Source organism: Arachis ipaensis, chromosome B6 (assembly GCF_059453495.1).
Source record: "Arachis ipaensis isolate K30076 ecotype BB chromosome B6, ASM5945349v1, whole genome shotgun sequence".
Taxonomy (NCBI): Eukaryota; Viridiplantae; Streptophyta; class Magnoliopsida; order Fabales; family Fabaceae; genus Arachis; species Arachis ipaensis.
This window is the reverse complement of record NC_142441.1, coordinates 34,131,439-34,158,348: the sequence shown is the minus strand read 5'-3', so window position 1 is coordinate 34,158,348 and position 26,910 is coordinate 34,131,439. Positions and strand designations below refer to the sequence as shown.

The window sequence follows — 26,910 nt, the reverse complement described above, 5'->3', positions numbered from 1 at the left end:
AAAATTAATATATCTTAATTTTATCATTCCACTAAAATTCAGAAGCTAACACTATTTTTTTTCATGATCGCAATCAAGATCAGTCTCTTGTCCAACTAATTTAGTCCATAATTAAAAATAAGATTTAAGAGTATTCCATCTATTTTTTAGTTGTCTCTATATATATAGGAGTCCTATTCTCTTTTTAATCTTTTTTTCTTAGATTTTTTCAACCAATTTTACTGAAATGTTTATTAGACTTATTACCATCTTGTATTTCTTTTACACAGATAGTTAAAATATTTTAATATTCTAATCATTCCATTTTGCTTTTACAATTTTTATTTCTCTTTCATTTATTGTATTCTTGTTTTTAATATTCACTTAACTAAAATTTTTTTTTGAATTTAATTTTGGAGTCATACTATATAATTTATAAATTATATCAAATTTTATAATATATAACGTTAATGAAACAAATTGTAATGTGAATAATAATAGTGAATATAATAACAAATCAAATAAAAATAAAGTAATGTGATAACAAACCAAACAAAAATCATGAATAATATAATGATGATAATAATAACAAAATGATAACAAAAAGAAGGAGTAAAAGAAAGCAATAATAGTAATGTAAAGCGTGTTGCACAATGTATATGTGAATGAACTAAAATAAACTATAGCAGGTGAATGAACAAAACGCTAAGAAAGGGTAAAACCGTAAAAGAAATAAGAACCTGATGCTTGTAGCTATTTAAAAACTAATTAAATGAATATAATTATATAAATAATTTATCTTTCAACAAAAAATTATATTCCATCGCATAATAATTATATGTTGTTTTAAATTAAAATTTTAAGTCTTTTTTTTGGATTTGACTCTGTACAGAACAAATGTAACCATGTAACAACAAATAATGTTGTCAGACCAACAATAATTTATTAAGGAGATGATATATCATATTTAATACGGTAATAGAAAAAATAATATTTTCATATAAATAAATATATGCAATTATGAAACACATAATGTAAGTTATGTTCATAGTTATTAATTACTACAATATAAAAAAAATTGTAAAAAAAATAAAAACAAAAATTTTTTTATCACAAAATAAACAACTTATCTCATCCAATGTTTAACATTCCATTATAATAATTTATTCTGGGTAGAGAGTTGAAAACCATTAATTACATATATACAGTTTTATCATATCTATTATTACATTTTTAATACATTTTTATTATGTTAAAAAGTTATTAAAATATTTTTTCAGCTTCTTTTACATCAATCCTAAAATTATTCTTCTGAATTTTAAAATTCAATTCTCTTAATCTCCAATCCTAATTAACTTATTATTTTCTTGTTAATAATAAAATATAAATTTACACAATTAATCACATGTCCCAAAAATAAAATAATAATGAGACATTGGTAGATCGCCAAAATTTTTTTTCAGTAGTAGAAATTTAGTACTCCTAAATAAAACAATTAAACATAGATTTAGATATGACCCTAGCCAATTAATTTGGTTTTGTCTCTTTTTTTTCTTTCTTTTCTATTTAGTCACCAAAAAAAAAAAATAAAACAATTAAACCTTGTCCCTCTAAAAAATTATAAACCTTATTAGACAAAGCTATAAACTAATAAAATCTCTTTCAAGGTTAATCATTCAATTTCCTTTAGAATCATTCTTCTAGTTTTTAAATTTTGGTAAGGAAAACAAATTAAATTTAGAAAAACTAATACTCCAATAAAATTATGGTAAATAAATAAAATTGAGAAAAAATAAAAAATAATATAATAGAAAATTCTAAACTTTTAAATGAAGAAAATTATTAAAGAATTTATTCAAACATAAATAGTGTCTCAACATAATATTTTTCTCAGTATAATATAATACTTTCAAACACAAAATAATAGCTAACTTAAATAAATATAGAATTTTACAAACTTATTTTCTATCATCTACAAAGGTAAAGTACTCCCTTCAACTAAAAATAAATAAAAATAATGAATATAGTTTTTTGCCCAGAAACATAATAATAAGAAAATTATATTATAGCATCTAAATTATATTCCTTTCGATGAATCAAACATACAATTACAGAATCTTACTGAACCTCAAATCTCATGATCTTCATACATAAAAGTAAGCAAAAAATTAAGATGATTAAATTATATTGTCAATCAACTCCCAAAACTATATGAGAATTGATAATGAATGAAATTATTTCCTCCCACTCCAAGGTCTCTTCCTTCACCACAACAGATTTTGACTTATTAAAATCTCCACCCACATTCTAAAACATTAAAAGAGTTCAACCATAGGATTAGTATGAATCATAATATAAGAGAGAATCAAAACATTGAGTTAAAGCAATTATGAATTTTTTGTTGTAGGCTCCGATATCCTCCTCATATGCTAGTCTGTTCTTAGCATTTGCCTTAGCTTATGGAGTTTTTTTCCTGAAATATGATAATATAATGAATTATAGACTAAATCGTAGCGGAAATAATTGTTAATCGAAGAGAAAAGAATAATAAAAGAGAATTAGAGAACAAGTTTGCTTTTTTCACAGCATTGGACATAGACTTCCACCTAGCACCACCAATTTTTCCAACCTAATCGGATTTCAAGAAAACATTAGTCTATCAGAATAGTTAACAGCATTGAAAATTTGAAATATCAGAGAACAGAAGAAAAACAATAATAGAAAATAAATAGATAACAAAAAAATTTAATTCGAAGAGCTTGATTACATGGAATCGAAAATAGGAAGAGCTTTTCATTGGATTTAATTGGTGCATTAAGAATCCAGAACCAAGAGCAATGGTATCGTGTTCTAGTCCTTCGATCCTGCATTCTTGATTATTCTAAACAAAATCGAAATAAAATTTCACCTTGTTTTAACAATAAACACGTGAAAGAATACAATTTGAACATTATTTGGGAAGAGTGGATCAAAGAGTTGAATAATCAAAGGAAGCAAAAAAATAGAGAATTGTTGTTCGAGGATTTTTGCATTGAGACCGAATTATACTGAACCAAATCCACACCTATTATAACATATACCTTTCGGGTGTGAAAATTTCAAAGAGAAAGCTGAGGGAATCAAAACTCTCTAGTAAAGAATAAAAACAATAAATAAAGCTCGAAGTATATTCCATTAAATATCACCAACTTAAAAGAAAAATTCAAAGAAGAGGAGTTAGTATATACGTACCAATTTGTTTCTTCTGTGGTTGAGCCTTATGCGGAATTAAAATTGAAACTCAAGGTTTGGTTCTGTATTTTTGTGTGAAATCAAAAGAAAGAAAAAACTTTATGAGATGGAAATGAATGAATTGGAAAATGAAAAAATGGGAATTGCGAAAGAGCAAGAGTGAGGAAAAAATAGCACATATTAATATGATTGGAGAAATAGCAATATATAGATAATATTAGTGATGAGCAAAAAATTAAATCACAAAAACAATATTAATGTATTCATATACATTCAAAATTCGGATCACAAAGGATAATTAAGGATATGGAAATCACATTTACAAATGATTTGGTAAATTGCAAAAAAAAAAAGGTAAAATAATTATGAGATTATTATTATTTGAAAAGAATACAAAAAAGTAGCAATTGGGTAAAAAATACCTAAATACTGTATAGCATAATATCCTTGAGGGGAGAGGAACGGTTCTGCGTTGCGAAGGTAGCGGAGTGTGCTTCACAAATAAGATCACGTAAAGCTGCTGAAGATCACGAAATCCACGGTTGAATAATCGGAAAGGGATGAAATAAAGCATGAAGAAGAATGTGAGATCTCACTGCTATGTTCTTGAACTCTACTGCATATCCATCACCATATCCACCACCACGAACTCCACTGCCACCACCACTGCCATAGCCTCGTTCACCACCATAGCAATGTTTAGTGGACTCCATGTGATGACCAAATCGGCACCACGTTCTTGATTCCTAGGTGCGGCACCACGTTGATGCCGCGTTCTTATCGCCGCTTACAGATCGAACAACGGTTTTATTATGATCTGCAGTTCTAGCCTTGTAGCCATATGCTTCAAGATTCTCCTTTTCCCTTCTGCATGCTTGACCATCTTCTTGTTCCATCCTAGATCCAGATGCTAGACTGCTAGAGTGAGGAGCAGACAGAATTAGAAAATTAATTTATATTCAATTTTAGATTTCAGATCAAAATTTAAATTTTGAAATTTCATCCTCCTTGATGAATCTTATTCGTATAAAAAGACAATGAGAAAAAAAAAACCATAGATGAAGCCAAGTCTCGCTGCATGTGCTCTATGCCTGCCGCTCAGTTCTTTCTCGGATCTACTCTCTTCTTCCTCCTCTGTGCCTACCACCACCACATTCCACCACGAACATTGCAACCACCACCGCCAAGCCTCTTCTAGGAACTGCCAACTGCCATCACCGTCGGTTTGCTGCCGAATCTCATAATCATCACTATTGATCATCTCGGCAGTCTCACATAACGACACCGCAACACTATTTTTGTCCTCATCTGAAGCCTGGATAGTGGGTGGAAGAGACCCATCTCCACGGGTTATAAATTAAAGGGGGTAAGGTAATGCATATGATGTATTTATCTAAGAATTTAAAATTTGAAAAATAAGTAAACCTCTCTGTGTGTGTTTTACTTCTAGTTTAATGAGTAAAGGGGAATATATCATTAAAATTTGAATAAAAAGAAAGATTAATGAAATTGATATAAGGTGAAAAAATTAGAAAATAGGTTAAAAACAAAGAAGATGATTAGATGAAATGAAGAACTGAAGGAGTGAAAAGAGAATAAATTTAAAATTTGAATTTAGCATGGTGTGTGTATGAATGCCTGCATGATAGAAATTAGAAAGAACATCACATATAGCATAATATCATTGGAAGAGACCGTGTTGTAACTTGTAAGTAGTATGATGATGGTATATGGATATACATGTCATAAACAGTAACACTCCATCTGAGAAGCTTGACACGCTGAAATTTCACTAACTTGAAAATTCTCTATTAGAAGAATAGTATTAGATTAGATATGTTGTTCTTGGGCGGATCCCGCTCCTAAACATAAGGGATATATATATATATATATATATATATATATATATATATATATATATATATATATATATATATATATTAGTGAATCATTTTAGATTTTTTATTTTTTTATATTTTGATACTAGTGTTTTTTTATATCGTTATATATGATTATATTTTATATCAAATCATTAAAGATTTTATCTTAAAATATTACATGATTTGGATATTAATATAGTACATTCATCAATAAAAAAAAAAGAGATAAAAGATGTCTTTTCAAAATTTTAGTAAGAATATTTTTGTTTATCAATGATTACAAAATATTTTTTTTAAAGAAAAAAGATCTATTAAAAAAGATGTAAATTATAACTTCTCAAAAAGATATTTTTTTTAGTATTTTTACTTTTACTACTAGAAATTTGCTAAACACACTAAAAAATAAAAAAGATCTTTTTCATTAAATTTTTTTTATCAAGATAATGACATCCAAACAAACACAAACCCTAATTTTTTACTGTGTTTTTAAAAGGAAACAGCGTCCATTTATTTAGATAACTAGGTCAACAACTGCGTATAGAGAAAATAAGTGTATTAGAATAGAAGAGAGAAAGAGTTATTTACTCTCCATTTTGATAAAACTCTCTATAAAAATTCTTAATGTATGTTGATGAGCGAAAAGTGAAGCTCACGGATATCGACAAGTATACTGGATCGTTCAAGCAATACTACGATGAGTGGATATCGTTCCCACGAGGATTAAAGGATTGAACATGCAAATATCGAATTAAATTACTAATTAGATCAAATAGAACATGGAGTTAGTGATCGTTGAAAACCCTAGAATGCATGAATGCTTGGTAACTTGAAAGTTGAATGCTTCGGATAGTGGTTGTTGAATTGAAAGAAATGAGGAATGTCTACGGTTTCAAAGATGTTCATGTCCTCAAGAGAATTAAACCTTGTTAATCTAATTCTAAAGTTTGCAAATCTCTGTTCACGATGAATCTAAAGTAATCAATTTCTGATGTCTCGACTCTTCGGTTTCTCTTTAATTAACCAACCGCCAATGTCTTGGTTGGTCGATTAATCAAAGAGGTTAAGTTCAATAATCCAATTATGTTTCTCATGAGAAAACACAATTTTCGAGAATTATCCTAATCTGAATTATATGTCATGTATTCAAAACTGGGGTAGTAAAAAATTATGTATTGTGTCGCTCACTTAGAAAACCACTACATCTAGTTGATTTAGAAAGCCATGTGAAAGTTTTCAAGCACGATTTAAAAATTAGTTCTGTCGAATCAGTTAACAGATCTAAAATAGGATTAGCACATCTGTCAATGCTACTAATCCTTTATTGATAAAGAATGAAACACTCAATCATAAACGGATTAATGCAAATCTTGAAAACAAAAGAAAACTTAGATTAATAAACCATCGAAATATGAAAAAAGCTCCTAACCCTTTGACAAATATTTAGTCGCTCATAGAGGAATTGAAAAGAAAAGAAAAGAAGAAGAAGAAGAAGAAGAGTGATACGTGAGGGATCTGAAGATCCTCCCCAGATGCCCTTCTCTGTGAGCAATTTCACTTATTTAAATCCTAGGTTTTCTAATAATTCAAATTTAAAAACAAAATCTTTATTTTATCCTTTAGGAAGATTAAGATAACTAATAATAATTTAAAAATCCTAATCAAAACTAATTCAAATCAAATCCTATCTTATAGAATCTTTCATAATCTCAACCAAAATTACATCTTTTAGGGGAGAATGGGCTTCAATTGGTGTGTAGGATGATCTTGGGCATGTACTGGGCTGTCTGGGCATGCCACGCAGCTTTCTGGGCGCTGATTTTTTAGCCGGAAAGATGAGGGTCGTTTGCAGCTCAAACTAAATGTCCACTATAGACATATACATATTGTTTCAAAACTCTAGATGTTAGATTTCTAACGTCACTTGAACCACCTCATTTAGACTTCTTTAGCTCAAGTTATGGTCACTTGAGTGTGAAGAGGTCAGAACTGACAGCTTTGCAAATTCACTCCTAGGGGTTGTTTTCTTTCAAGTGTGGCACGCCAGCTCCTTGTCTTGGATAAGGTGCGGCATGCCCCTACCTAGGCGTGGCACGCCAGTGTTTCATGGTTCATGGTGTGGCACACCCTTGTTTGGCTCTCCAGCAGGACGTGTCATGCCTCATCCTCCCTTGTCTCTTCGGTCTTGGGTACATGGCTCCTAATTTTTTATGCAATGCTTTGCCTCTTGATTAACCTCCCTTTACTACTTGATTTGCCTTCCTTTTAACTGTATTTCCTTGAAAATACTTAGCAAACACGTTAGTAGCAAAAGATAACTAAAAGTAATGAGATTAGAAGCTGAAACTATAATTAAACTTAAGAATACAAGAATTAAAAATAAGAAAAACGTCAAAAATATGAACGCATCATAACACTAAACTTAAAACTTTGCTTGTCCTCAAGCAAAAAGAAAAGAAAAGAATTGAATTGGTGAAGAAGAATTGAATCTCTTTAAAACTCATGTCCATGTTGATAATGGGGTTTACTAACCTTGTGATCATAAGCGGATTCTCTTCTTTCTTCTTTCTTAATGAATCTTGAAATATTGGGAGTGAAGACTTGAATTTTCAAATATCGATATCCAGAGCCTCTTTGGACTTCTAAATGTTTTGTCTCAAGGCGGGTCTTGATTGTGGAATTTTGATCAATAATCTCGAACTAGTTGGCCCAAGTTACTGGATGCTGAAGCACCCCTCAGATCTAATCACCCAAGCCTGTCCTTGAATAATCAACACCACAGACACATAATTGGGCTCTTTAGCCATTAATGCTCAGAGCTTTTCAACTTTGATTTTCTTTTGATCTTTTCATTGTTCTTTCTTTTCTTTGCTGTTTCTCTTCTCTCTTTTTCTTTTTCACTTTGATCTAAGGATTTTTTTTTTGTTCAGAGGTCTCATAATGCTTCTCTAAGCCTCTGTTCATGAAAAATCAATCATCTCTTTCATTCAAGACCATTCACTTGTCATTACATTTTTTGGAATATCATCACAAGTTTATTCACCACCACTTTTCATACGAGGACTTTATCTAGTAGATTCAACTTTACTTCATCAAGTAATCCTTCTCATGATGATTGGAAGGCTCGAGGATTGATAAACCCAAATTTTGTGGTTTATCTTGTGCTTAATTTAGGAAATTTTTTCAACTTATTTCACATTTATTCAATGAAATAGCATGCTTTTGTAATTCTCCCTTATTTGTGCTTAAGAGTTAAAAACATGCTTTTTGGGCCTTTAACTAGCTAAATTTAATTCACTTTGATTTCATTCGATGCCTTGATATATATGTTTGTTGAGTGATTTCAGATTTATAAGGCAAGTATTGGATGGAAGAAGTGAAGAGAAAAGCATGCAAAGTGGAGAATTCATGAAGAAATGAGCATTTGGGAAATTCAAGGCCACGCGCACGCGTCATCCTGACAAACCCCAATTTGACGGTTTGTTTTGTATTGATTTTTGGGGATTTTATCACCTTTTACCCATATTTATTCAAGAAATAGCATGGTTTTGTATATTCTCCTTTAATTGTGCTTGAATGTGAAAACATGCTTTTTAGGACTCAAAATAGCTAAATTTAATTCACCTTGATTCTATTAGATGCCTTGATATGTTTGTTAAGTGATTTAAGGTTTAGGAGACAAAGATTGGATCAAGGGAATGAAGAAAGAAAGCATGAAAAGTTGGAGAACTCATGAAGAAATGGAGGAATCGGAAAGCTGTCAAGCCGACCTCTTCGCACTTAATCGGCCATAACTTGAGCTACAGAGGTCCAAATGATGCGGTTCCAGTTGGGTTGGAAAGCTAACATCCGGGGCTTCGAAACGATATAAGATTTGCTATGGTTGAACCACGTATGGTGGCACGCACGCGCAAAGTACGCGCACGCGCCGTTGCTGCCACCTAGTTCACTTAAAGCAAAACGTGGCCAACGAATTCTAAAGCCTTGTGGGCCCAATCCAACTCATTTCTGATGCTATTTAACCCAAGGAGTGAAGAGGGAAACAGATGTTAGTTATCATTAGTTTAGTTTTAGCTTAGTTTTAGTAGTTAGAGTTAGTTTCTAGAGAGAGAAGCTCTCACTTCTCTCTAGAATTAGGATTAGGTTTAGTTCTTAGATCTAGATTTTAATTCATCTTCTTCTACTTCTATCTTCTCAATTCCTTGTTGTTACATTCATTCTTCTTCCATCTTTTTGTTGTAATTTCCTTTATGTTGTTCTTGCATTTTGTTGTAGATCTACTTTTGTTCCTTCCTTTCTCTTTCAATTCAATTCAAGGTAAATCATAATAATTGTGTTCATTTGATTTGTTGTTGTTTAATTCCTTGCAAATTGAGTAGTGTAGATTTACTTTTCTTGCAATTTTACTATGCTTTCCTTTTATGCCTTCCAAGTGTTTGATGAAATGCTTGGTTGGATTTTAGAGTAGAGTTTTATGTTCTTGGCTTGGAAAGGTAACTTAGGAACTCTTGAGTTACTAATGTCCAAGTAATTGATGATTGGGATTCATTGACTCTAGTTCTCACTAATTGAATTAGTGGAGAGTTAGGACTTATGGACTAGGGTTGATATAGCTCATTTGACTTTCCTTTACTACTAGTTAGAGGATGATTTAATGAGATTAATCCTTGCCAATTCTCGTATTGTGGTTAGTGATTAGGATAGAGATCTTTGACCACCAACCCTTGCCAAGACCTTTTTAGCCATTAGTTTACTTTCTTACCATTTATCTTTCATGCTTCATATCAAAACCCCAAATATAACTCACAACCGATAACAAGACACTCCATTACAATTCCTAGGGAGAACGACCCGAGGTTTGAATACTTCGGTTTATAGAATTTAGGGGTTTGTTACTTGTGACAAACAAATTTTTGTATGAAAGGATTATTGTTGGTTTAGAAGCTATACTTTACAACGAGATTTCAATTGTGAATTCTAAGCCACACAAAAATCCGTTCGTCAAAATGGCGCCGTTGCCGGGGAATTGCAATGGTGTTATGTTATTGGTTATTGTACATATGTGAATAGTGTGAATATCTTGCTTTTTGCTTTATTTGCTAGTTGTAGAATTTTATTTCTCTTATTTTCCATTATCTTTTGATTTTTGTTTTCTCTTTCCATTATGAATTCTCATTTTGGCTATGAGTGTGATTACAACTATGTTGTAGGTGATGAGGACTATAATGGAGATGTGTATCAAGGATGGGACAATCAAAGGTGGGAAGAGCCATATGCTTATGATCAATCATCATGGCAACAACCCCCACCAATGCACTATGAGGAAGAGCCATTCTTTGATGCATATCAATCAAATGGCTATGGTGGATCTCCTTGTGATTTTCAAGAACCACCACCATATGCCTATGAGTCATATCCTCAACATGAACCTCAACCACACTCACAAGCCTATTTTCAACAAACACCTCCATATGACCATGATCCTTACCTACCATACCAACCTCCTTTTGAACCATATGAGCCATACATGGAACCACAATTCCAAGATTACTACTCCCAAGAACCACCTCAATACACACCACCACCTTACCAAGAAGAACCACCTTCCTATAATGAACTCTTTCTCCAAGACAATGAACCCTCTTATCCACCCCAATTCTCAATGGATGAAACCCTTAGCCTTATACTTCAAGGGCAAGGAGAAATGCAAAGGGAGACACTAGAATTTATGGCTACCTTGACCAAGGTAGTAAGCATTTTAGCCTCCCAATGCTTGAGCACTCAAAGCACTCCCATGGTCACATGTGGAGAACCAATTAAAGAGCATAGCATGAAGGAAAGATTGGAAACTCCGGTGGAAAAGGAGGAATGCTACTTTGTGTTAGAACAATTGGAGGAGCCTATGATTATTAAAGAAAAGGAAGAAGTGGTTGAAGACTTAGGAGATGCGGAACCTCCATGGGAAGCTAAAATCAAAGAAAATCCCTCCAAGAAGAGTAAATTTGATGTTGAGGAGGAATGTGCACAACCTCCGAGGCATATTCTATATGAAGACTTGGAGAGAATGAAGCAAGAATTGAGTTCCCTTGGTGATGAAGATCATGCACCCAATCTTCTTGGTGAAGAATCCTTTGAATTTGAAGAACCTTCTCCCAATGAATTTAAAAGTGATGTGGAGGTAGATTTCTCTCAACCTCCCATTTATGACTTGAGTGATGTTGAAGAGTTAGAGGAAGTTGATGAACAAAGGATTGAAAATGAAGAAGTTTATGAAGAGATGGAGATTGACAAGGAAGCAAACAAGGGAGTAGAGCTTGCAAGCACATTGGAGATACCTCTCCCCAAGCCACCACCATCTATTCTCTCATTCAAGTGGGTAAATTCCTTATACTTAAGCTTTGTTATTCCCCTTGAATATGGTTTGCTTGAGACGGATGGTCAACTTAGAAAAATTAGTGGCTTTAGGAGTAAAAAGGAGATGGTTAGTGGTTGGAAGCATCCTTCTAGGTTCATTATGGTCACATGTACAAAGCTTGATAGCAAAGGTTGGTGTATAACTAGAGTACATGGGTCTAGAAGGATGTTTAGTCACTTTGTTGAGAATTCACCTTGCTCACCACCCACATGGATTAATGATAATCAACTTGGAGATGGGTGTGAAGACAAAATATGGGATCCGGGAACACATGAGGATCAACATTGGGAGCCCATGGTTTGTGAAGAAATCCATCAAAGCTTGGAGATATTAATCTTGAATGATGGAGCTTATTGGAAGTCCAAGTATTGGTGGAAGTTCCAAGATGAGTACAAGCACAAGCCACCTTGAGAGAAGCTCCCCATAAGTCCAACTTAAGGACAATAAACAAAAGTGCTAGGTGGGAGACAACCCACCATGGTAAAATCCTTTCATTTTCTCTTTTGTATATATTGGTAGAATTAGCTTAATTTCATGTTTTGTTTAGTTAGTTGAGTATGTTTGGTAGTTTAAGTATGTTAACTAAGGTTTTATGGTGTTTTGGTAGCTGTTTGGAGGTTTGGAATGCTTGGATTGGTGCAAAAACATAGAAATTTTTTTTTTGAAAAACAGAGCACCATCCACGCGTACGCGTACATGGCGCGTACGCACACTTCCAGCATTTTCGACCATCCACGCGCGCGCGCCATGCGTGCGTACGCGTTGATTGGGAAGTTCCAACCTCCATACATTTTCCAGAGAGTTATGCCCACGCCGCGCCAACGTTGTGCCTTTGGCACAAACCTATTTGCGCGCTCGCGCACATGACGCGTACGCGTCACTCTCGAAATAAGCCATCCGCGCGCGCGCGACATGCGCGCGTACGCGCGGATTTCCTTCCTTCACCACATTTCTTTTCTTCTCCTCTTTCCAATTCTTTCCTTCTCCTTTCTTCTTCCCTTCTCCTACCCCTCATCCAACACTTCCAAACACCATGGATAACCATTTATTTTAGTTAGTTAATTAGTTAGTTGGTTAGTTGATTAGTTAGTTTTCGTTTAGTTTTCATTTTATTTTCTCTCTTTTCATCATAAGTGTTGGCGTATTGACTTTGTTTACTATACATTGCTATATCCCTTATTGCCTAAATGCTATTTTAGCATGAATGTTTTTAGATAATCTTTGTTGGATTCTATGATTGAGGTTATATTTTGTTACTTGGTTTTGAGTTCTTCATGCTTACCTTTTGAAAAAAAATACCAAGTGATGAGAATTGTCTTCGAGCTTATAACTCTTTTGAATTGCATGTTGTAGCTAGCCACCATGTGATTTGGATCCTTTTCCCTCGATTAGGCAACCTCTTGATGGATGATGTTGAGCATTTACCTTAATACATTGTATTTCATGATTATATCCATCCATATGTTTGACTTGAATGCTTTCATGCTTCTCTAATGCTTGTCTTACCTTACAAGCTTACTTAAAGCATCTCAAGCACACTAGGATAAATGAAGTGCATGCTTCTTTTGTGACATAGCTTTTATGCTAATGTGTATTCTACACCGCGCAATTTAAAATTCACACACCTAATATTTCTTAATGTCACACTAATTCACTCACCTCATTCTAGTGATTTACATCATTCCAACAATGTATGCTTCCTTGCTTTTATATCTTCTCATCTTATGGTGTTATATTTTTGTTTTTCATAACGAATGCACCACAAGCAACCATGGAAGTGGAAGAAAGAACACATAACAATCTGGAGAGTCGCCGCACCCCCTTGCTCATCTTTGAGTGCACCGAGGACGGTGCAAACTTTTAAGTGTGGGGAGGTCGTCCGACCGGTCGGCGATTTTGGGTGACAAATTTCTAATCCCAACACTTTTGCATTTCATTTTAGGTTTTTTTGGATTTTTGTTGCATTTTCTTATTTTTGCATATATATACACAACAAGCTTAGTCAAAATAATGAAATTTTCCAAGGATTTCTATCTATAGGGCACCAATTGATTTGAGTGGAAAACTTTTCATAGAACTTGCTTGAATTATATATATTGTGGATCATGTTTTTGAGCTAAGAACACAAGCTTGTGAGATTTGAGCCTAACGGTGTGGTTACATCTTATAACCACTTATTTTTTCCTTCTTGTGTGCATTATTCTCTTTCTATGATTGTAATCTTTGATTTGTTTGATTCTTTATGTCCATTATTTTGTGTATTCATGCATTTATGTGATTGAGGCCATCATTTCATTTAGCTCACTTACCCAAATAGCCTACCTTTTATCTTCCTTTGTTAGCCAAATTTGAGCCTACGCTTAACCCATTTATTCTTTAATTTAACACATTACTAGCCTTAAAGCGAAAAAATAATAAATGTCCTTAATTTGGATCTTTGATTAGCTTAGGCTAGTGTGTGTGAGTATCATTCAAGTGTGGGAACCTTGGGACATTGGGTGAATAAAAGGGTAGTTTTGTTATTGAAAATATTGGGAATTGGGTACATACTCATGTATTGATCAAATGTAAAACCTTATGCATTGATGCTCTTGTATATAGAAAGAAAAAAAAATGAGAAAAACAAAAGAAAAAGAAAAGAAAAATAATATGGAAAAGAAAAAAAGAAATAGAAAAAAAAAAGAAGAAAAAAAAATAATAAAAAGGGGACAAAATGCCCCAAAGTGAAGCTCAAGAAGATCAATGCATATGAGTTGTAAAATGAAAAGAAAATGCATGAGTATGTGAAAAAATGAGAAAATGGGTAGTTAGGTTAGAACTTAATTGTATAGGATGTCATAGGTTAGGTGGGAAGTTTAAGCTTATCAAAGATTCAAATTTCAAGCTCACTTGACCAAATATGCATCCTACCTTGACCCTAGCCCCATTACAACCAATGAAAAGACCTCATGATACTTGTATGCATGCATGAAATAAATGTTGATTGTTAGAAGAAAAACAAATCTTGGAAAGCATGAAATAGAGGAGAATTGAGTGAATCAACCCTAAACACTTGACCGAATAGAGTGCAAACACATCCGGTGAGGGTTCGATGCTCAATTACATGTTTTCACCTATGATCATCATTCTTCATGCAAGTTTGTAAAAATATTTAATAACTCAATTCAATTGTGGATTAGACTTGCTAGTCCTTAGCCCTTGTGCATATATGTTTCTTGAGAATTGATTTATTTTGACCAAGCACTTGCATTCATTTAGATAGTTGCATATAGGTAGATTGCATTTAGTTAGTTTCCATTGAATAAATACCATACCCTTACTTCATTCTTGGTTTAAGCATGAGGACATGCTTGGTTTAAGTGTGGGGAGGTTGACAAACCCCAATTTGACGGTTTGTTTTGTATTGATTTTTGGGGATTTTATCACCTTTTACCCATATTTATTCAAGAAATAGCATGGTTTTGTATATTCTCCTTTAATTGTGCTTGAATGTGAAAACATGCTTTTTAGGACTCAAAATAGCTAAATTTAATTCACCTTGATTCTATTAGATGCCTTGATATGTTTGTTAAGTGATTTAAGGTTTAGGAGGCAAAGATTGGATCAAGGGAATGAAGAAAGAAAGCATGAAAAGTTGGAGAACTCATGAAGAAATGGAGGAACCGGAAAGCTGTCAAGCCGACCTCTTCACACTTAATCGGCCATAACTTGAGCTACAGAGGTCCAAATGATGCGGTTCCAATTGGGTTGGAAAGCTAACATCCGGAACTTCGAAACGATATAAGATTTTCTATGGTTGAACCACGTATGGTGGCGCGCACGCGCAAAGTATGCGCACGCGCCGTTGCTGCCACCTAGTTCACTTAAAGCAAAACGTGGCCAACGAATTCTAAAGCCTTGTGGGCCCAATCCAACTCATTTCTGATGCTATTTAACCCAAGGAGTGAAGAGGGAAACAGATGTTAGTTATCATTAGTTTAGTTTTAGCTTAGTTTTAGTAGTTAGAGTTAGTTTCTAGAGAGAGAAGCTCTCACTTCTCTCTAGAATTAGGATTAGGTTTAGTTCTTAGATCTAGATTTTAATTCATCTTCTTCTACTTCTATCTTCTCAATTCCTTGTTGTTACATTCATTCTTCTTCCATCTTTTTGTTGTAATTTCCTTTATGTTGTTCTTGCATTTTGTTGTAGATCTACTTTTGTTCCTTCCTTTCTCTTTCAATTCAATTCAAGGTAAATCATAATAATTGTGTTCATTTGATTTGTTGTTGTTTAATTCCTTGCAAATTGAGTAGTGTAGATTTACTTTTCTTGCAATTTTACTATGCTTTCCTTTTATGCCTTCCAAGTGTTTGATGAAATGCTTGGTTGGATTTTAGAGTAGAGTTTTATGTTCTTGGCTTGGAAAGGTAACTTAGGAACTCTTGAGTTACTAATGTCCAAGTAATTGATGATTGGGATTCATTGACTCTAGTTCTCACTAATTGAATTAGTGGAGAGTTAGGACTTATGGACTAGGATTGATATAGCTCATTTGACTTTCCTTTACTACTAGTTAGAGGATGATTTAATGAGATTAATCCTTGCCAATTCTCGTATTGTGGTTAGTGATTAGGATAGAGATCTTTGACCACCAACCCTTGCCAAGACCTTTTTAGCCATTAGTTTACTTTCTTACCATTTATCTTTCATGCTTCATATCAAAACCCCAAATATAACTCACAACCGATAACAAGACACTCCATTACAATTCCTAGGGAGAATGACCCGAGGTTTGAATACTTCGGTTTATAGAATTTAGGGGTTTGTTACTTGTGACAAACAAATTTTTGTATGAAAGGATTATTGTTGGTTTAGAAGCTATACTTTACAACGAGATTTCAATTGTGAATTCTAAGCCACACAAAAATCCGTTCGTCACATCCACGCGTATGCGTGAGGAGAAAATTTGCCAGCGACGCGCACGCGTGACGCTGATCACGTGACCTCATTAAAGTGAATACGCTGGGGGCGATTTCTGAGCTTTCGAGACCCAAATCCAACTCATTTTTTAGGCTATTTCATGCAGAATTGAAGAGAAAACAAAGGAGGAGCAATTAGATTAGCTTAGGACCATGTAGGGTAGTTTTCTAGAGAGAGAAGCTCCCTCTTCTCTCTAGAATTAGGATTTTAGGTTAATTTCATCTTAGATCTAGGGTTTAATTCTTGTTTTGATCTAGTTTCATTGCAATTTCTTGTTCTAGTACTTTAATTCTCTTAGTTTCTCTTGCTATTTCCTTTATTTTGCCACTTTTCATGTTTATGAGCACTTTGTTGATTTTAATTTCAATTAATGCAATTTATGTTTGATGTTCTTATGGTTAATTGCTTTGTTGATGGTTACTTTTCTTGTATTGGGTAGTTGTAGAATTTATTGTTCCTTGCAATTTTACTATGCTTTCCTTTTGTGCCTTCCAAGTGTTTGACAAAATACTTGGTTGGATGCTAGAGTAGTTTTTGAGCATTCTTGGCTTGAAAAGAGAAATTGGACAATCTTGAGTCATTAATACCCAATTTAGATTGGTGATCTAGAGTGATTAGTTAGTCTTGTATCCATTAACATTACTTATGGATTGGGATTAACTAGTCCTGTTTGACTTTCTCTCAATATAAAGATAACATTATACCTTCTTCCTATGTTGGAGATGACGAAATAGGATTAGCTCTTGTTAACTATTGTATGATGATTAATGACTAGGATAGAAAGCCTTGATTCTCAATCCTTGCCATGAATGCCTCTCTTTAGTAATTATTATCTTTAATTGTTTGCTTTATTTTCTTGTCATTTATTTTCTTGCACTTTTATCAACCCAACCCCCATAAAACTCATAACCAATAATTGAGCACTCGATTGTAATTCCTAGGGAGAACGACCCGGGACTAATACTCTCGGTTATTTTTATTGGGTTGAACTTGTGACAACCAAAATTAAACTTTGATTTGAGGATCGATTGTCGGTTTGGGCTATGCTCACAACGAAATTATTTTGTTAAATTCCGAACCGGTATAAATCCTCACTATCAAGTTTTTGGCGCCGTTGCTAGGGAGTTGCAATGTATACTTGTTATTGGTTATTGTATATATGTTGATAGTGTGAATAGGTTTGCTCTTTGTTTGTTTGCTAGTTTTGGTTTAGGAGTTTGTTTTCTTTAGTTCTTCCTAATTTTTGTTTTTGTTTTCCCTTTTCTACTATGAATTCTCATCACTTTGGCTATGAGGTTGGTTCAAACTATGTTGTAGGAAATGGAAATGAAAGCTTCAATGGAGGTTTGCATTAAGGGTTTGGAAATCAAAGATGGGAGGAGTCTCAAGCATATAGACAACCTTCTTGGCAACAACCTCCGTCGGTTTCTTATGGGTACAATCCAACTCCTAATGCTTACCAATCTAATGGATGTGGTGACCCTCATTGTGGTTGTCAACCACAACCACCACATACATATGACCCCTTCTCTCAACATAGTCCTCAACAACCTTACTCACAAGTCCTATACCACCATTCACCTCCTTATGATCATAACTCATATCCACCATACCAACAACCATATAAGTCATACTTAGAGCCACCACTATTTCAACATCAATATTCTCAAGAACCATCAATCCCATATATATCACCTCCATACCCTTACCAAGATAAACCACCTTCCAATTATGAACCATTTCTCCCAAACAATGAACCCTCTCTCCCACCACCTCCTTCAATGGATGAAGCTCTCAAAAACTTCTTGCAAGAACACCAAAGAGATATTAGCTCTTATATCCAAAGGCAAGAAGAAGAGCAAAAGGCGCTAAAGAAGATAGAAATCATGGTGGCTACCATGGCCTCCCACCTAAGCTTATGTATTTAAGACACTTCCATTGACAAATGTGGAGGAGTAACCAAAGAGTATAATGAGGGAGTGAATTTGGAGCTTCAAGGTGAAGAAGAGGAGTTGAAGCAAGAATCACAACTAAGTGAGGAAGTTGAGACAATTGAGTCGGAAGGAATGGTTGAAGAATTAGGAGAGGTTAATCAAGATATGGACTCAATCATTGATGAGATATTGTCCTCACTAACAAATCACCTCGATAATCCTATTGAGCCTTCTTCCATTGATCTTGAAAGCAACGTCAAGGGGGGTGCGCAACCTCCGAAGCATGTGTTGAATGATGAAGAATCGGAAGAAGGTGAGCAAACAACAAATCTTCCTCTTGATGATGATCCCACACCAACACATGGTCCTTTAGTATTTGAGGAGTCTTCTTCCTTTAAAATTGAGGTTGATGTTGAGATAAATTCCACAATACCTCCAAGTTGTGACATGAAGGATGGAGAAGAGCTAGAAGAGGTTGGACATTTAGCTAAGGAGTATAATTTAGCTTACAAGGAGATAATTTGGGTCAAGAATGGGTTTAGTGCTTTGTTGAAAAATAGATCCATTGGATTCAATTCAAATGACTTTATTACAAAGAATAGTCCAGCGGCTTGCAAAAGTATTTTAAGAGACCATAAAGGTAAACTTTTGGCTTGTTATAGTGAAAATTTGAATAGTTATATAGTGACTTTGACAGAACTCTAAGTATTCTATTAGGTTTGGAAATATGCTCTAAACTTTAGGTATATAAACGTTTGCATGGAAGTGGATACCAAAGTAGTAATTATCGAGTTATACTAAATAAGAGTATTAGTTTTGACTATCAAAGAGCATTGCAATAGGCTAAAAATAACTGGAACATTCATCATGAATTTCAGAAAACAAATACTTTTATGGATAGATTGACATAGCAAGAGCGTAAACTTCAGCTGAAATGTCATTTTTTTTTATATTTCTTTGTGTACTCTTTCAAATTTTCATGTAGATTTCATTAGCACAGTATTTTCTAAAATAGATTTTGTTTATTTTTTTTTCCTTGGACCTTATGTCCCAAAGTATATATATACCTTTAAACAATTTTCAACTAAATACTTACATTAATGTAGTGTTAGCATAATTAATATTAGGATAAAATATATTTTTTGTTTCTAAAATTTGTTAAAAATTTTAAAAATATTTTAAAGTTTTATTTTATTTTAATTTTATCCAAAAATTTTTAATTTGTATTAAATACATCCCTAAATTTTTAAAAAATTTAGGACCAATTCAACAATAATACATAATAACTATATCTGATTTACTTGTGTTGAAAATTATTCTTATAAAATTATTGCTAAATAATTGTTCATAAATTTAAAAATTAACCGTTATGGATAAATTTAATACAAATTGAAAGCTTCAAAAATAAAATTAAAATAAAATAAAATTTAAAAATATTTTTAAAATTTTTAACAAATTTTTAAAAAAATACACTTTATTTTTATTATTATTAGCAAAGCTTTGTATTACATATGCAATTAAGGGTGCCATTAATTTTTTAATCTTCTGCTACCCAACGCAAACGAGAAGCGCTACATGCATTGTTGCACATGGATCCTTGTGGGTGATGTTCTTCCCCAACAGCTCGAATTTCATAGTAGTGGGCTGAGTACAGGGCCACATATCAATCTCCAAACTTTGGTGGTCATGGACATGGACGGATGGACCCACTCGTTTGTTTGGTTTCACCGTCATTCCCTCTTTTTTCACACAACATCCTCCCCTCTTTTTAGTTCCTTGTCACTCCTTTGTTTCTTTAACACCAGCTAGGGATGTCAATGGGGCGGGGCGGGGCGGGGGCGGGGGCGGGGAGAATTAATCCCCATTTTCATCCCGATTCTGCAATGGGGGATAATTGTCCCCATCTCCATTCTCCGCGTTCTCCATATTTTTCGCGGGTCCCATTTCCCATCATCCCCTTATATTTAACATTCATATGAAAATTATAGTAAAAAATATCAAAAAAATAAAAAAAAACTACAAAATACTATTACAAACACACAAACATATCTTATCCAAGATTATAAATCCAGAAATACAACATAGCAAATTATAATCCATAAAATAAAATCTGAAAATACAACTTCCATTCTAAAAAAAGCAATAAGATATAGTCTTTAACATCAAGTATTCTTTGATGGTCAGCATACTCAGTAAGAAAAATCATAATTGCTTTAGATACATAGAAGGAGAGAAAATCAAGCAACTATTTCAAAATTATAAACCCTATATGTCTAATTGCTTTAGATACATAAAAGAAGAGAAAATCAAAATTATACAACACAGTGAGTAGGGAAGACTGAATAATAGGGTTAGAATTTTTTTAATTGGTAAAATTACTAAAAAACCCACCTATGTTAGAAATAAAGTAAGGTTATTTAAGAAATTTCAAACATTCGGAGAATTATCGGGGATGGGGTGGGGATCTCCGCTCGGGTCCCCGCGCCTGTCTCGGGAAAATTTTGCTCCCCATCTCCATCTCCACGGAAAAAATTCCTCACCAATGGGACGCATTCGGGACGGTCCCCGCGGGGATCCCCGCCTCCTAGAGATTTTTGACACCCCTAACACCAGCATCTGTGTGCATGTCACAAGATTATTCTTATATTTTTAAGGTGTAAAATTATATATTGGTGCTTTCTGAACTGCAAATTTATTAAAAAAGCTACCAGTAAAACAATAAGCTGAGGTGCTTAGATAATGTTTTTCAATCAAGTATCTACTAAGGGTTAAGTATAATTTTAATCTCTCAGGTATAGGTCAAATTTTTTTTTGTCCACAACCTTTTTTTTTATACAAAATCGTCTCTAAAATTTAAAACCAAGTTTTAAAATTGTCATTTTTATTTAAATTTTAAAATTTTGGACCATTATTACCCATAACAAAAAAAGTTATTAAAAAAAGAAAAAATAAGAGAAGGAAAGTATTTCTGCTCCTGGGAAGGGGGAAGAGAAAAAGAAAAAGGGAGAAGGGAAGAAGAAGAAGAAGCTGTCCACGATCCACCTCTGTCTCCGCTTCTGCCGCCAAAAATTTAAAATCAGGTTAAACCTTAAGGACCATTTTGTATACAAAAAAAGGTTGGGAATGAAAACAATTTTCGACCTATATCTTAAAGAGACCAAAATTGTATTTAACCCAAAAATTAATAACTGTATTTAAATTATGAGTACTTGTATTATGAATTTATGATATGTTCTACTAAAAATTATTTTATATTTTATAATTCACATAGACGATGAAATAAAAAAGGTTTAATTATTCTGTTGTTCTTATAGTTTCATCACGTTTGTAATTAGATTTTTATATTTTTTTCTTTTTCAATTAGATCGATATACTATTTTTAATTTTGTAATTTTTAGTGTAAAAAATATTAGAGTTAACTAAATATTTTTCTATAAATTAAAAGTATTTATAATTAAAAAACTAACTAGATTTTTGATCACATATTTTTTGAAAAACTATTATGTTAATTTTAATCTTTTTGATATAAAAAAATCTAATTATAAAATAAAAAATAATATAAAAAACTTAATTAAAAATATATATATATAAATCTGATTATAAATTTAAAAAAGAATAAATGACCATTTGTACCCATAAAAGATGAAAACGCTGACATATGTACCCACATTAGATCGAAACTAAACTTGTACCCACGCAAGATGCTCTCCGCGTGACAAAAGTACCTTACGTGGCATTCCAACCCTCTAAAGACAGGGTACTTTTGTCACACAGAGGGCATCTTGCGTGGGTACGAGTTTAGTTTCGATTTAGTATGGATACATATGTCAGCGTTTTCATCTTTTATGGGTACAAATGGTTATTTATTCTTTAAAAAATTATAAAGACTAATAGAATAATTAAAACACGTAAAAATGAAAATGAAATCTTATATAATAATTTATCTAAGTGACATTTTTTGGTATTATTACCTAATAAGTGACATTAAATAGGCAAAGTTGTTACAAGTGGAGGGAAGGACTGGAAAGTTGGTTACTGGTTAGGTTGGGGCATATGGCATTATGTGTGGTGTAAAAGGAAAGAAGCACACAAGGCAAAATAGAAAGAGACCCAACATAACATGAGACCATCATGAATTGAAATTTGTTGGAATTTTTTTTATCTCTTTTTTTTCCTAACAATTCTGTACCGCACAATTTTTTTCTTTTACATTAAAAAATTGGAAATTAACGTTTTTAACTATATAAAAATATTGAAAGAAAATCTATTTTCTGTGTAAAATTCTTAATTCTTCTTTTTATCAGATTGTTGAGTAAGAAAAAATTTCTAAGAAATATATATTACTTTTGTGTATATCTTTTATACACTTTTTATTTTTTAATTAAAAATAATTAATATAAAATATTATTTTATATAAAATAAAAATAGTAAATAATTATAATATTTTTTATTTTTTATTTTTTATTTTAAACAACATTAACTAACTCTTTATTTTTATATAACTAAAAATATTAATAGCAAGCAGTCTACTTAAAAAAATGTACAAAAGAGTGCAAACATATTTTTATTAAAGAAATCTAAGGCCAATATTTTTTATTAATATAGAGGATTGAGGTTTAGAATTTAAGATTTAAAATCTAATATTTAAGATTTAGAATAGAGTATTGTTAGAAAACTAACACTATATAGTAACATTATAGCAAATTGTTAAACAAATTCATTATAAAATATAAAGTCTATTAGAAATCATTTTTTATCGAGTTTAAATTTCGAATGTTTTTTCTAATTGAATTTGGAATGTTCTTGGTTTTTAAGAATTTTGATTTCTTTTCTTATGTTAAATGTTGGCCGTGCAATATTAGCTCCCAAAACTTTTTCTTTAGGATATTAACTAATTATTTTCTCAAAGAAAAAATAAGAAATTAACTTATAAGTTATTTAATATTTAAATTTATAATTTAAAATTTATTATTTAGAATCTAAATTTTAAAATAAAAAATTATTAAACATTAATTAAAAAATTAATTATCTAATATTACTCTCTGTCAAAATAATTAATTTTATTATTCATAAATGATTGCTCCTCTTATTATTACCCGCTGTGGGAATAGTTTTGAGGCAGGACATATATAACGAAGAAGAAGAACTGAAGCAGTGCTTCTTCATCAGCCAATGGCGCCTTCTTCTTCTTCAACTTCCACTGATCAAGCCTCTACAAAGAAGGTCAGAAAGCCTTACACCATTACCAAATCCAGAGAGAGCTGGTCCGACGAAGAACACGACAAGTTCCTCGAAGCTCTTCAACTGTCCGTACTTACTTACTTCCCATACAATCAATCATGCTTTTTTCTTTTATTTACTTTCTTTTTCTACTTTATATGCTTTTTCTTCTTTGTATTAACATAGAAAGAGAGAGAAATCGTGTGGCCTTGAGGGTTCGAATCCCTCACTAGATGCTTAAAGAAACTCGCTTAAGTGGTGGTTTTATTAGTCTTTGGACCAGTTTGGTAACAGATTCATTTGGAACCGTGCACTTTGATGGTTTTTGCATGGACTCTTCAATCTTCATACATATGTCTCCATATTTTGTGACTTCTTTTTTATTGTCATGTTCACCTCCAAGCCTGTTTAGTTTGAATCCTGTTTTGAGTTTCCTTGATCAAATGAATGACATGTTTGTGAATTTCTCAGATTTGACAGAGATTGGAAGAAAATTGAGGATTTTGTGGGCTCAAAAACTGTTATTCAGGTTGTGTTCATGTTCTTTTCATTTCTATCTTGGGCTCATTGCTCTTTGTTTCTCCAATTCTCAACTATGAATCAATGCTCTCTAGATTCGTAGCCATGCCCAAAAGTACTTCTTGAAAGTTCAAAAGAACGGGACAACTGCACATGTGCCTCCTCCTCGTCCTAAGCGAAAAGCTGCTCACCCTTATCCACAAAAGGCAGCAAAAAATGGTTTGCTTCTATTTAAGATATGGTGATGTTTTGTTTCTAGAATCACAACTTCTGGATCTCTGACATGCTATTTATGGATTGGCCAGTTTTGATGCCATTTCCAGCATCTATTGCTTATGATTCTTCAAGAAACACCCTTTTACGTGGCTATGCAGTAACATGGGATGAAAATTCAATGCTCATGAATGCTGAATCCAATAAACTCATGCCCTGCCAGGATGAGCTCATCACAAATCTTACTGGAAATGAAGGCATGCATATATTACTCTCTCTGTTGTTTTTGTTGTTTGGTTGATGTTAATAGTCTATAATTTAGTACTAACTGGAATTTTTCACCACTTATTATATTAATAATTCAGATGATATTGGATCAAGGGGGATTAGAATGCCGGCGGCTACTGAGATGCCAAATCATGGAAAACAAGCTTGTGTAATTCCTGGTAATGATCTTACTTATGTTAGATTTTTGTTTTACATTTGTAATCATATTGAAATCGGTACCTAACTAGGGTGTGACCGGCTCAACTGGACTAAAATTTACAGGTTTGCCGGATTTTGCTGAAGTTTACAGCTTTATTGGAAGCGTTTTTGATCCTGACACTAGAGGCCATGTTCATAAGCTGAAGGAAATGGATCCTATAAATTTTGAAACTGTAAGTTGATACAACTTATATTATGATTGTAATCATTCATGAGCTCTTCATGAACCACCAAGGCCCTCAAATGTCATCAGTATTTGGTAAAGCTACGGTAACATTTATGAGAGTTGTGAACTAATTTAATCTTCCAAGTGTATTTGTTGGACAACTTATGACTACAGCCCCAACTATATCTATCTTTCTGATAAATTAAAGCAGTTAGTGCAATTTGACTTTCAATGCAGTTGCCAGCATAATGATCATTGCTATTTGATATTCAAACTTGATTATGCTGTTTTATACCTCATAACTTGTTCATATATGCCTATGATGATATGCAAAATGGATGAGAGTATAAGTTAGCTACCATTTTCAAGGTCAAAATACCAAAACAAGTTTTCCTTTTCAGAACTGCCTGCAGTCTTTGTTAAAGAAGATCTGGTGATTATTTTTATCTTTTGTCGGTTTAGTGAGGACTAACATTGATATATTTGGTTCTCTTGTGCAGGTTTTGTTGTTAATGAAAAATCTCACAATCAACTTGTCTAGCCCTGACATTGAGCCCTTTGTAAGCTTCAAAATCAAAGTCAATCATGATTATATGCTAATGCTTCAGTATTGACAATTCTAACCATAAAAGATGTAAACTAATTTGATATCCATCTCACAAACTAACCTAATCTTAGATGGTATCGAATTAGTTTACGAACTTTGTGGTTCGAATCGTCAACCTTTAAATTTTTTATAATTAGAAATGGTAGTTTTATCTTTTTTTTTATATTATTTTTTGGATGTAGAAGAAGGCATTGTCATTATATGATGTCAATACAAAGACAGTTGGAATTGAATGTCAAGAAGCAAACAAATGACCTATCATGACCCATTTTGGTGGATTTGGTAAGTGTTCTTTCAATCATTTGTTGCATCGTTTTCTCTCCTTTTCAATAAAACCTGCTTTTACAGTTGGCTGTGCCCAATTTGGATGGAAGACCGCAGTTTCACGAAGCAAGAGTCAGCAAAGAATAATGCACTCTCTTTGTGAAGCCTTTATAGATAAAAGTGACCAGACAACTATGGCCTTTGTAGCCACGGCCAGGGGGAGAGTGTGTAAATGATAGAAAATGCTGCTGAAGATGCAAATCCGAAATATTCTTCAGCAAATACTACATTGGATACATATATAAGCTTTTGTAGTATTTGATGCATGTGGTCTTGAAGTAGACACACATATATATAGTTCTGATTATTATTACTATTTACTACTATAATTGAGGGTTCAAGTGTATTTATATAGGCAGGGGGGAGATGGGGGGACACCTATTATGAATGTGGCTTTTCACTTCGGAAGATGTATAAACTTGAAGACAAAACTTGTTATGTATGTCTTTCTTGATTGGGGATAGAGATACCAGCTTTAAGCTTTCAACTATCAGCATAAGTGCATCAGAATGGAAAGTGATCCCAATTTCTTCACACATGTGATCTGGATTATGTATAGTATAATAATGGCCACCAGTTTGGAATTTCATATTGTTATCGTATATCTAGAAACTATACCGACATTTTTCAAACTGGGGACCAATACAAGAGGAGGTCTTTAGAATGCTTAAGTTGATATTTTAATTACAACCTCAATTACTTCCCATGAGATGAGAGTCTTCCAGTGTAATACACAGCCATCAAAGGTTAACTGCAATATGATTAAAATGTGGTTTAATTACTCTGTTGGTTCCTATAGTTTCGCAAAATTTTCAATTAGGTCCCTATACTTTTTTTTCTTTTAATTGGGTCCCTATACGTTAATTTTTTTTTCAATTTAGTCCCTATTAACGTTAAACGTCAAAAAAATGTTAGTGAATTGTGAAATTACTTTTATACCCTTAGGGATCTAATTAAAAAGAAAAAAAAATAAGGACTTA

The 26,910-nt window shown here is 32.9% G+C and overlaps 2 protein-coding genes across 9 annotated transcripts; both read left to right on the top strand.

The window, feature by feature from the left end:
- Positions 1-10,251: 10,251 nt before the first annotated feature.
- LOC148555104 (uncharacterized) lies at positions 10,252-11,913 on the top strand. The gene has a single exon (XM_088490605.1). The coding sequence runs from the start codon at positions 10,252-10,254 to the stop codon at positions 11,911-11,913; it is 1,662 nt and encodes a 553-aa protein (XP_088346731.1).
- Positions 11,914-23,489: 11,576 nt separating this feature from the next.
- LOC107648661 (protein REVEILLE 8) lies at positions 23,490-26,525 on the top strand. Of its 8 annotated transcripts, none has more exons than XM_016352467.3 (9): positions 23,490-23,701; positions 24,087-24,144; positions 24,230-24,353; positions 24,440-24,604; positions 24,713-24,793; positions 24,897-25,006; positions 25,500-25,559; positions 25,789-25,888; positions 25,955-26,464. In XM_016352467.3, exons 1-8 carry the CDS (start codon positions 23,568-23,570, stop codon positions 25,858-25,860), a joined length of 804 nt encoding a protein of 267 aa, XP_016207953.1. In that variant the 5' UTR covers positions 23,490-23,567; the 3' UTR covers positions 25,861-25,888; positions 25,955-26,464. The 8 variants fall into 8 exon arrangements, with proteins under 8 accessions (XP_016207953.1, XP_016207954.1, XP_088345419.1 ...); XM_016352468.3 differs by having other exon boundaries at positions 23,507-23,701; positions 25,981-26,525; XM_088489293.1 differs by having other exon boundaries at positions 23,507-23,701; positions 24,509-24,604; positions 25,981-26,464.
- Positions 26,526-26,910: the final 385 nt, after the last annotated feature.